The 10,838-nt window shown below is 42.0% G+C and overlaps 1 protein-coding gene across 3 annotated transcripts in view; it reads right to left on the minus strand.

The window, feature by feature from the left end:
- Nucleotides 1-8,017, minus strand: part of LOC147450756 (uncharacterized) — an 88,684-nt gene extending 80,667 nt beyond the window's left edge. For 2 of the 3 annotated variants that reach the window (XM_086520799.1, XM_086520798.1), the window contains exons 1-3: nt 7,933-8,017; nt 7,615-7,771; nt 6,652-6,717 (exon numbers count right to left, since the gene is read on the minus strand). In XM_086520799.1, coding sequence (XP_086376925.1) covers nt 6,652-6,717; nt 7,615-7,771; nt 7,933-7,984 — 275 coding nt within the window. In that variant the 5' untranslated portion in view covers nt 7,985-8,017. The remainder of the gene's footprint in view (nt 1-6,651; nt 6,718-7,614; nt 7,772-7,932) is intronic. The other variant, XM_086520800.1, reaches the window with a different exon arrangement.
- Nucleotides 8,018-10,838: the final 2,821 nt, after the last annotated feature.

The raw sequence follows: 10,838 nt of genomic DNA on the forward strand, positions 1-10,838 counted from the left end.
GGCGTTTTCACCTGAGCTATACCAGCGTTTTGTATCAGCAAATTCAGCAGTTGAAGACCCAGCAGAGGCAACGTTTTTTAAGACCTGTTGTTCAGCGATATCAGCCAGCCTACTTAGCGTTTTTTGCAACAGAAAATCAGCGACAAAGTAGCATTAAGATCAATGTTTTTCATGAGCATCTAAGTCAACAATTCAAGCACTCAGTTTTCAACATTAGCCTCGTCCTCGTCGTCCACACCGTCGACATCGACATCACAGCATTTAGACTCATTTCATCAGCCATTGTATCAGATAGTGCAATCAATAGTAGACCACTCTCGCCATCGAGTGGGGCCCTTGGAGGAGGGTTTGACAACTTTCCGGTGTCGTATTCTCTTCTCTCTCTATCTCTCAGTCTCATGCACTTCCATTCACAGTGTCCATTCACTTTGTGTCCATTGCACTCTCTCACTAAAGGAACGGAAGGCTCTCCCTTCCTAAGTAAAAGGAACCCTTGAGCACAGTTCGGAGCACTCATCTTGAGCAAAATTCAACATTCATTCCGCTGCACCTAACATCTACATGTCCTAATGTAGTACACCTTATCTGAGAAGTTAATAGATATCTTGTTATACCCAGATGGTTCTCTTCAAAGACCTACAATGACACTATGCATTAGGATCTGAATCATCGTTGGGAAGCGTGCATCAGGCATGCTTCAACTTCATCGCTTTGTCTTAAGGGCAATAAGCCATAAAAGAACCCACGAGCCCACATCAGTTCTCGCGGAGAATTTGACAGAGATAACACCGTTCAGTGGGAAGGTAAAGAAAAGTTGAAATCCAAAGCGGGAACTGAAGAAAGAATGAAGAAACAGGCAAATTTTTGGCGGGGAGATCTGCCAATGCGGAGTACAAACGTCAACTGCCACTACAAGAGGTACTTTACATTAGCGACGCTCACAGTGCGACACTCAAAAGTGAAAATCCACGGCATCGCTATGGGCATCGCTATGAGCGTCGCTATTTTCTTTGTTGCATAGCGACGCTGACAAGAGTAAAAAATAAACCGAGAGCGCCAAAAACTCAGATCTCAAATCTGAGTTTCGACGCTCTAACGAAACAGGTAAACCCTCTCTCTCTCTTTCCCCCCCCCCCCCCCCCCCCCCCCCCAACACACACACACACACGAGGAGAGGAAGGAGAGCCAAGTATGCTCCTTTCCTCTCCTCTCTCTCATGTTCCCTTCCCCTCTTTCTCTCTCTCCCTCTCTCACACACACACATTGTCTCTAAAAGAGAGAGAGAGAGAGAGAGAGTGCACACATGCATAAACAAAAAACACATGCACACACATGCATAAACAAAGAGTGCATACATACACATTGAGAGAGGAAAAGAGAGAGAGAGAGCGAGAGAGAAATAAAGATCTGTCGCAAGTAATCGAGAAAACTATGGCAAATAGAAAAGATTAGCTACATATAAAAGGCATGTTGTCCGAGACATAGCTTTTACAAGATACGTAGAATGCACACGGGAGACAAATTCACAGGAATCTCTCTACACAAGAATCCCTCCCCCTTTATGAGTTCTCTCTCTCTCTCTCTCTCTCTCTCTCTCTCTCTCTCTCTCTCTCTCTATACACAGGAATCCCTCTCCGTATTATCTATAGTATAGATTATAACTTGTCTATGTTTTCTTCTCCATTCAATATTAAGATTAAATGTTCGTGTTTTTAATGCAGGTATGGATAATGATGAGTTTCTTTCTTCTTTGTCACCCCAACAGAGGAGGTGGTACGAGGAGCGTCATCACTCTGGAGCACCGTCACGTCGTTCCACTCCTTCAGCGTCTCCCTCTGTTTCGGAGCATTCAGCACGCTCTGAAGCTTCGGTGTCGACGAGACGATATTCACACTCGTCTAAGCACCGACGCTCTAGTGGTGGCGGCGGCGGTTGCTGTGGTGATGCTGGAGCTGATGCCTCGACACCGCCTCGTGTTCGACGAGGCTCCTTACCTTCCCCTTCTTTGCCCGCCCCCACACCAACCACGGCATCGCCATCTACGCCAGGTTTTCCGCGGCTATCGGCCGTTCCTGGCTACACACCACTACCTACTCCTTCGGGAGTCACCCCAGTCGACACTCCTCGCTTCGGAGGCCAGACTCCAGTGGAGACACCTGACGTCCGTACCCTCCTCGAGATGCCGCTAGAGACCCTGCTGAAACACCCAGGTTCACACGTCACAAGCGAGAGGGCTTGTCGTACTCGATCGACATCGACGGCGGCATCATCTTGGATGACGAAGGCAAGGTGATCTCGCGCATGCACGGTCTTTGCTCTCAGGTGTTTAAACACTACATACTAAACACCTGGAGTGAAGTGCCAAATGAATTAAAAGACAGTCATCAGAATGCTGCATGACGAGTTTCCCGTGTCAAGTCGGGATGAGCGCTTCAATGAAGACTGATGAAGGTTCGAATGCGCGAATACTGCAAACACAAGCGTTTTGAAGTACAAAAAGCAATAAAGCATGGGTGGAACATACCAGATTGGCTGGCCAAAGAAGATTGGAAGAATGCGAAGCGAGCAGAGCGCGAGAATCCTAACAAGTCGAAGCAACAAAAGGAGGCAGCCAAAGCGCGAGTAGAGGCAGGGAGCTCGCACCACTTGGAGAACGACGGGTGGGCATCATTTGAGGCTGATTTTGTAAACGTTTTTGCATTGCTCTTTAGGTTTGGTAGTTACGTCTATTTGTACTTTTAAATTCTAACATAATGGATTCTTTGTATGTTTTGAAGAGTGTCGATGACAAGACGTGACCCCACACCGTAGAGCGCGAGTAGGCAAGCAGAAAGGACTTAAACGACCTGCTGGACATTCTCAGTTTTCGCGGCGACATGGTTAATATTTCACTTTACTCTTTTTACATTTGTTGTATTTTAATAATAAGCTAAGAAAATAGATTGTATTGTAATTATATGTTTATACTTACAGAAAGTCTTATTGTTTTTTTTTGCAGAATCCGACAGATACGTCGCTTGGACGCGATGGGACGTCTGATAAGACGACGTCAGTCTAGTCGTAGCCAGATAGCATTAGTTTCCTTTTGTCATAGCATGTATAATGAGATGACGTGTATACGTCTTTTTGTAACTATTGGAAAACCATGTATTTTCTCAATAATGACAATTGTGTTGTAACTATTACATTTGCAAAGCTTAACAATCAAGTGATTTTGTCTATAATGTATATAATCGTCATTGATTTACTTTCATTAATTTACTTTCGTCCAATTACTTTTGTCAGTTTTATATCTTTATTTTGCAAACAATACTATGCATGATGGAGTTAATGGTTATATTGTCTTGTGGGTGACTACTTTGGGTCTATACCTTGCACTTTCTTTCAAAGGTGAATCTGGGTTTATCTTGAATTCATTTAGATTTACTCTATTCTGAAAACATTCAATATAGTTGATAGGTGGCAGGGCATTCACCCAAAAAACTTAACTCTCGGACGTCACTATAAGCGTCTCTATATAAGGTTCTGCTACGTCGCTATAAGCGTCGCTACAGGACTGTAACCGTCGCTATATGCGTCGCTATATAGCGACACATATAGCGACGTTCCCGTAGCGACGGTCTTAGCGACACCGGAGAGTATAACAACCCAATGTATTTCCGTCGCTAAAAGCATCACAAGTACATATAACCTCTTATAGTGTGTAGGTCGATACGTGTGTGAAAAGATTGATCAAGTACTCTAGAGACCCGAAATTTGTGAAACACCTGAAGAATTATCCGATTGATGAGATTCACTCGAGATGGCGTGACTCTCCTCAAGACTAGAAGGAAGCTGAAAGAAAAGCCGAGTGCAAAAAAGCGAAAACTGTACTCGCAGAAAGAATTGGACCTAGCCCTTGAAAAGAAGATGAACCAAATAATAAAAGTCTTGAAGCACTCTCGAAAGAAGAAAAAATCGGTAGATTTTTCCGATTATTTGAGCCAAAAGTCGACTTTCGAGATGACAAGCAGATTCAAGAAGCATTTTTGTTTCGAGGATGATCCAAATTTTTCTTCATCTTCAGAGAGTTCCGACAGTTCGTCGTCTCTTGTTCCAGAGAGGATGAGAAAAGGCGAAAGAAGCAGAGAAAAAGAAAGAAAATCAAGAAAATTAGACTTGAGAAAAAGTTTAGGAGGCATGGGAGGCCCTCTAGTAGTTTAGAGGAGGAGAGCTCGTTTTCTTCTGGCGGTGCCAAAAAACCAAGGGGTTCAAGTAAGGGAGTTGGGCCTTCATCTTTGAGACGTTCTCAGTTTTAGAGAGCAATCTAGGAAAAAATTGGCACACGGTTGCATTTCTCATCCTCATTCGACCAGCATAGCTAATTGAGTGGTTTTGGATTTAGTGAAGTCTTATATTTTAGATCAGAAGACTCAATGAGAAAAGTACTTGCCTTTGGTGGAATTTGCATACAATAACACGGTCCACTCGTAACGGGGAAGGCGCCATTTGAGGTAATCGAAGGTGCTAAGAAGGTCCCTCCATTTCTAAGGACCAAGGCTAGATTTTTGAAGCAGATCAGTACACGAGGGGTTTGAACACTGCTTTTGCCAAGGTTTGCAAGGCTTGACAGCAGTCTCAAGCACGGCATAAGAAGGCAACAGATAAACATCGACACGACTTGAAGTTGAAGGAGGACGACTGGGTGCTCTTACGTTAACGCATGCCTAAGAAAATGAAAAAGGGAGGAGCGGCTTTTTCCAAAGCTTAGCATGAGGTATTATGGCCCTTTCCAGATTAAAGAAAAGATAAATGATGTCTCCTTTAAACTCAAGCTGTCCGATACTTGGAAGATTCACAATGCATTCCATGTGAGTCTATCGAAGCCTTTTAAGGGTGATGTGCCAGTTGATGGGGAGCCTGATGAGCAACCCAAAGTGGAGGAAAGCGAGAAGATACTCGTTCTAGAAAGATATTGGCACACAAGGAAAGAAAGATGAAAGGTAAAGTGATTCAATGATTCTTGGTTAAATTCGAGAACTACCCCACATTGGATGCGAAAAGGATGGAGGACCTAACAAATACTCCTCACATTTTGAAACTTTACTTTGAAGCATTCAGTTTAGCATAGTCTACTCCGATAGAACCCCGAATTCAGCAAGGGTGAATCTAGTGCAACGGGTTTGCACAACAGGAGAGTTACTCCGCTCCTTTGTCAAAGGGTTACTCCAATTTTGAATAAGGTCACTGATGTCCCCTTTGGGCTTCAAGGATACTAATGCGTTGACCAGTATTCTATTATATGACTTTATGACACGGAATTCCCGAAAATGAATATGATTGATTTGTACTCTCTCATTTGACTTGTTTGAGTGCAAGAACTGAAAGATGAAATGCGTGTCAACGAAAATTGCGAAGGTCCGTACTGTCTGCCACGCCAGTCTATCAACACGTTTTACGACGGGTTTTTCATTGGTCTGCTACCACGTCAACCTGTCGGCACATTTCACGAGAGTCTGCATGTTGTGTGTCTAGGGGCCTGCCACGTCACCAGTTTGTGATAGAGGTCCTTGGGTCCTTTTTATTTTTACAAGGAATACCAAAACCAAAGCCCCAAAAGCAATTAAACTCTAAAGCAAATTGTCCCAAAAGCAATTGGTCCTCAAAAACTACCAAAAGCACCATCACCAATTGCAGAAATACGTACAAGCTACCACGTCATCAACCAACACAAAATCAAGGTTTTCGTACAATCTGCCACATCAGCTTGCCAACGCGTTTTGCGAGAGTCTGTATTGCTGCCACATGGCACTTCTACTGCACACATAAATCATGTCACTTCTACTGCAGACATAAATCAGCACGTTGAATCTAGTGCACTGCGGATTGCACAAGAGGGGAGCCACTCCACTCCTTTGTCACAAATTGCCTAGATTGAATAAAGTCACTAATTTCTCTTTGAGATTTTAGAGTACTGACGGACTGATAGTATTTTGCAGAATGACTTTATGAATTGTGTACATTGAATTGGAAATTTCCTTGATTAGACTGAAAAGATGTGCTCTTTCATCTCTTCATGACTCCTTGGGCATACATGTCAACAAAGGCATCCAACATCACAAACGTAGTTGGAGGATCTTGAGATGCCCAACAGCACACCATATTACTATTGCATTCTTTGAAGCCTTGGCTTTAGAGCTCATAGAAGCATTAACAAAAGGTCACCAAAGGGAAAAGGCCCATAGTAACCCTTCCCCAAGTTGTCGCTGTCGATGAGAGTCACATATCCTTATTTGGAAAATAGCCTCTTGCAATATTATTAGCTTCCTTTGCTCATTCCACAACTCGGTTACTTTATTTGGAGCACCGAAAAAGTAGTTATTGTGGAGACTCTGTGTGAGTACTTCATCAAAAACTTCTGAAGTTAACTCTTTGCAGACCTCTACGAGCTCCTCTTCTGCCTTCTGCATGAATAGCCACTCTCCACCATTCAAGCCCTTAACATACTTTACTTTTAACATTCTACACATACAAGGCTGAGCAAGCTCACTCACAAATACATTTCACTAAGGTAGAAGGTGATTTCCTTACTTAGGTGTCTTTGTGCCAAGCAGGCGCGCACGCGTGTGTGTGTGTGTGTGTGAGAGAGAGAGAGAGAGAGAGAGGGCCTACCTGCCAAAATATTTTCGCTGCCTTGGTCCTTCAACAGCCCAAAGGACATTATCAGTATATTCTATCCTGTGTTTCGTCAAGCATGATTACAGAATGAGCTGATAGCTGGCTAGCCATCCAAAGCACCTCTAACAAAAGCATAATTCCATCTATCGCATACTTGATTATTGGCCCAGGCCCCAAGCAAACAATGCAACAGCCAAGAGCAAAAATTCAACTGTCTTTGCAATGTTGAGCTTGAATCCCAAAAATGACAACATTATTCAATGCTCACACCTACTGGTTCGTAATGCCGCCATTGTGATTTCTTTGGATGTTAATTTTTACAGTCAAGAATTGGGCATTTTAGTTAGAAATCTCCATAAATACTCTAGAATTTGGCATTTTTTGAACCTGTTAGAATTTCAAAATGTCTCCTAGACTTCAAGCATATCCTGAGAAGAACCCACAAAAATTTACACATACTACTGTAAAAACCTGCAATTCCTTCCAATTTTGTTGCAAAATTTGGTAGAATTTTCATTATCATTGATTGGAAAAAATGTTTTTGGTGAGCTAAGACCACTTGAGGCGATTAAATATTGTAATGTCTTTCTCTATTCTTCTCTAAGGCATGCCACAATGGCCGATATAAGACAGGCCTACTTAATGCCCTCTGACAAGAAAGAAATTAGAAAGAAAATTTCGCATCATCCACAGTTCCACTTCCCATGTGGCACTAGTCAACAAGCTTCATCCAAGGTCAGCAGTTTTTCTCAAGTATCAATGCTTTACTAAGACCTTATGTAGACCAAAACACTATGATATTCAAACACTTCAATGCTGTACAGACCCGGGATGAAGTATGACGGTTGACAGTAATTCCTAGTATAAGGCCATCAGAATAGACTACAAATCCTACTGCGTGTGGAGAAGTCGATGAATGTTACGAAAGCCAAATCTGAGTGAGGAGAGATTCCTCACCTCTCTATTTTCATTGTCTGAGTTTTTGCGTGTGCATGCATGTAGATCCACAGATGGCGTGGCAAGCTCCGTGTTCCTCTGCATTTCGGCCCACAGGTTCCTCCTTCTTGGAGATGCGTCTGCGTGTGGGTGCGTTGTATAGTTTTACTTACTTTCTCTGCAGTTTAGCCCACGGTTTAAAACACAAACAGCACTTGCAGATGTGTGTGCATGCGTGCTTGTGCGTGTAGTTTTACCAGAAAATGTGTGTGTGTGTGTGTGTGTGTGTGTGTGTGTGTGTGTGTGTGAGAGAGAGAGAGAGAGAGAGAGAGAGAGTACCTGCAGACGAGGCACGGAGGGAGAGGAAGAAGCTTGCATGCAAATGTACCATCCGTTCAGTGAATACTAACTAGTACACGATTTTCGAAAAAACAATACCAAATATAATAATTATTATTATTATGAGCTTTCTAAAAGAAGCCTTAGATGTTTTTACTTTTCTTGCATTTTATTGTTTTAGAATGCTAAAGGAAAGCTTTATCTTGCATAATTCTAGTAAATTCTATACACACACATACATATACATACATACTTTTTTTGTATTTTATTGTTTTAAAATGTTAAAGTGAAGTTTCATCTTACATAATTTTAGTAAATTTTACACACACACATTAATTAGTTTTTTTTATTTCACCTTTCATTTCACGTTCTCGTATGGCTTGACTTTTCTTGCATTGTATAGCTTGATTCTATTTGAGAAAGTCTCTTTTATTAAGTGATCGTCGGTCGAGTTTCTTCTTTGCAAAGAAGCAAACTGAAAATACTAGAAGAAATTTTGAGCTTTGTAGGTTTTTCTAACTACTGTCTACATATTTCACCTGTTTTTCTTTCCTTTACCATGGTTTGTAACTAGGTAGTCTCGATTTTCAACCGGCTTAAGATTAAGATAAGAGATCATTTTTCCAACATTAATTCCAGATTAGCTCAACCTAATGATTTTATCACTTTCTTATTGTTTTAGAAATCCATTGTGACCCTTTCAGTTGTTACTTTATAAAGCCGAGTAGGGGTCGTGATCTTTGAGGGGTATCTGCGACCATTCGCTCTTGAAAGAAGAAAAGAAATCAAAGCAAAGGGGAGGGCTATTAGCAGATGTATTGGTAAGTCATTGGGAGATTCCGGCCGCTTTCTAACTAACAACAAAGGGTAAAAGGTTGCGAGCCCTCGTGCCATCAAGAGGACTCAGTGAGGAAGAGTGACGGGCCTGCACAAGGACGCATTGTTTGAAGCATTTTTTCTTATGGGAGGTATTGAAGTGGAGGCAACAAACTCGTTGTTGCATGATGGTTAGCATAAGTTATCTCACATCCTGTACAAATGAAAGGGTTCAAATCCATCACTGATGGATGGTAATTTTGCTTGCCACGAGAAGGTGGAGTGAGAAATCTCTTAAGATTCTATATAATATAATGGAAAGGCAAAGAGCCAGTAGAAGCGAGGGAGGTAGTGTCGAGTATGTCTCGACGATTTTTGAAAACTTGTTAATAAACAGATGCCTTTATTTCAGAGCATGCATTACAATCATTGTCAGTAGCAATATTAGCATCGTCAATAGCCAGTAGCGTCGGGAGGAGCTCATCTTCTCATCATCGCCAAGCATGCCCTGCAGAGTGTCATTGTACACAGCTAGCCTCTTGTGGTTGTGTTGGTGGCTAGTGTCATTGACCAAGTGGGGACCTAAACTTTGTGCTTAAAAAAATAATAAAATTTTTGCGCTTGTGTTGCAGAGCAGGCATCCGGTTATGTGGCTTAGCCCAATTTATGGAATGGAGAGCAAGAATCGATCACAGATCGAATCTAGGTGTAGCAATTTTTATTGGTCATTTTGATGCCAAGGGTTCGAGGCAGGCGTATGTGAAATCTATGCAGATTCTAGCTAATCAAATTTCCCTATTGAAAATGAATAATCCTCGTTGGAATTTCATTGGCCCTTATTTTTCAAGGTTAGAATTTAGGCAGTTTAATTAGAGATTCCGCAAACAAGTCCACGATTTTCCAAATTTTGTAAATACCATTAAGTAATAATTTCTAACAACACTTATGGGTCTAGAAAAATAAAACATGTTTATTTCTATGAAGATATCCTTCAAACACTTTCCATTATTAGCCATGAGGCTTTGTCGCACAAGCCTCTAGGATTGTGCCTCGCAAAGGGATGTTCTAGATGAGGTTTACACTAGCTTCATGTAAGACAATTCAAGCAAGTGTGATTCATGGCAAAGTGGCTAACCATCTCTTGGGGCTCAGTAGATGGTCGAGACGAGGTTGCCTTGTCGGCACCATGAGAGAGAGAGAGAGAGAGAGAGAGAGAGAGAGAGAGAGAGAGAGATGAAATCTTATATTAAACGACTTCAAAAGGCCAAAATGACCTATGAGACCAAATTGATACAATCTTGGTAGATCTAATCCAATATCTAGGTACAAAAATAAAAATAAAAGTGAAAGACTAAAAGCATCATCATCATCATCATCAATGCCCAAGGATACTTGACATCGGGCGTTGTCCGAGAAAGTATTGCATCGATCCTTGAAGAGCTTCGTCAATGTCCGCCTCTGTGAATAGTTGTACTGGGTGTCTCTCATGTCATGCTAGAATAATCATGATCCTCTGATGAAGCCTCCGTCAATGTCATGATCGCCCTCATGACGTTGGCGTCTAGCTCTCCCGAGCTCAGTGGCTTTGTCAACTAATATACCTCTGGTATGGGTGGGCGTTGAGGTATGTTGTGAAGCATGCTTGTCTGGTTGCCAAGTCTCTACTATAAAGAAGCCAGTGATCTCCCTCTATGAATGTCTCCCACTTCCTGATCTCCTCAAGTCACTCTCCCTGTGTCTGCATAGCTCTAGCAAAAACAACTCGAGGCATCTTTGATCCTAATATCTCATGGCTCTAGCCAACAGCCCAACGCTCTTTCTAAATAGACAATGAAAGTGGCCTCTTATCTCATAGTATACCGAACAATGACAGATGTGATGTAATTCTATCTCCGGCTCCATATGACACAACTGGCATATCCTGGCCTCTATCGGTACTCTCCTAAATCTGCCACTCTCAATCTCTAGTTGATGCAATGATGTGCAATCCTGACCAATAACACATCATATCTCATAGGATAAATGAGTGTCCATATAGGTCAGTCTGGTCACATATCCATCCTCTCTTAGTTGGAGAAGATGTTCTCTGT

The sequence above is a fragment of the Adiantum capillus-veneris genome, chromosome 9 (assembly GCF_014529385.1).
Source record: "Adiantum capillus-veneris isolate H3 chromosome 9, ASM1452938v2, whole genome shotgun sequence".
In the NCBI taxonomy this organism is placed as follows: domain Eukaryota; kingdom Viridiplantae; phylum Streptophyta; class Polypodiopsida; order Polypodiales; family Pteridaceae; genus Adiantum; species Adiantum capillus-veneris.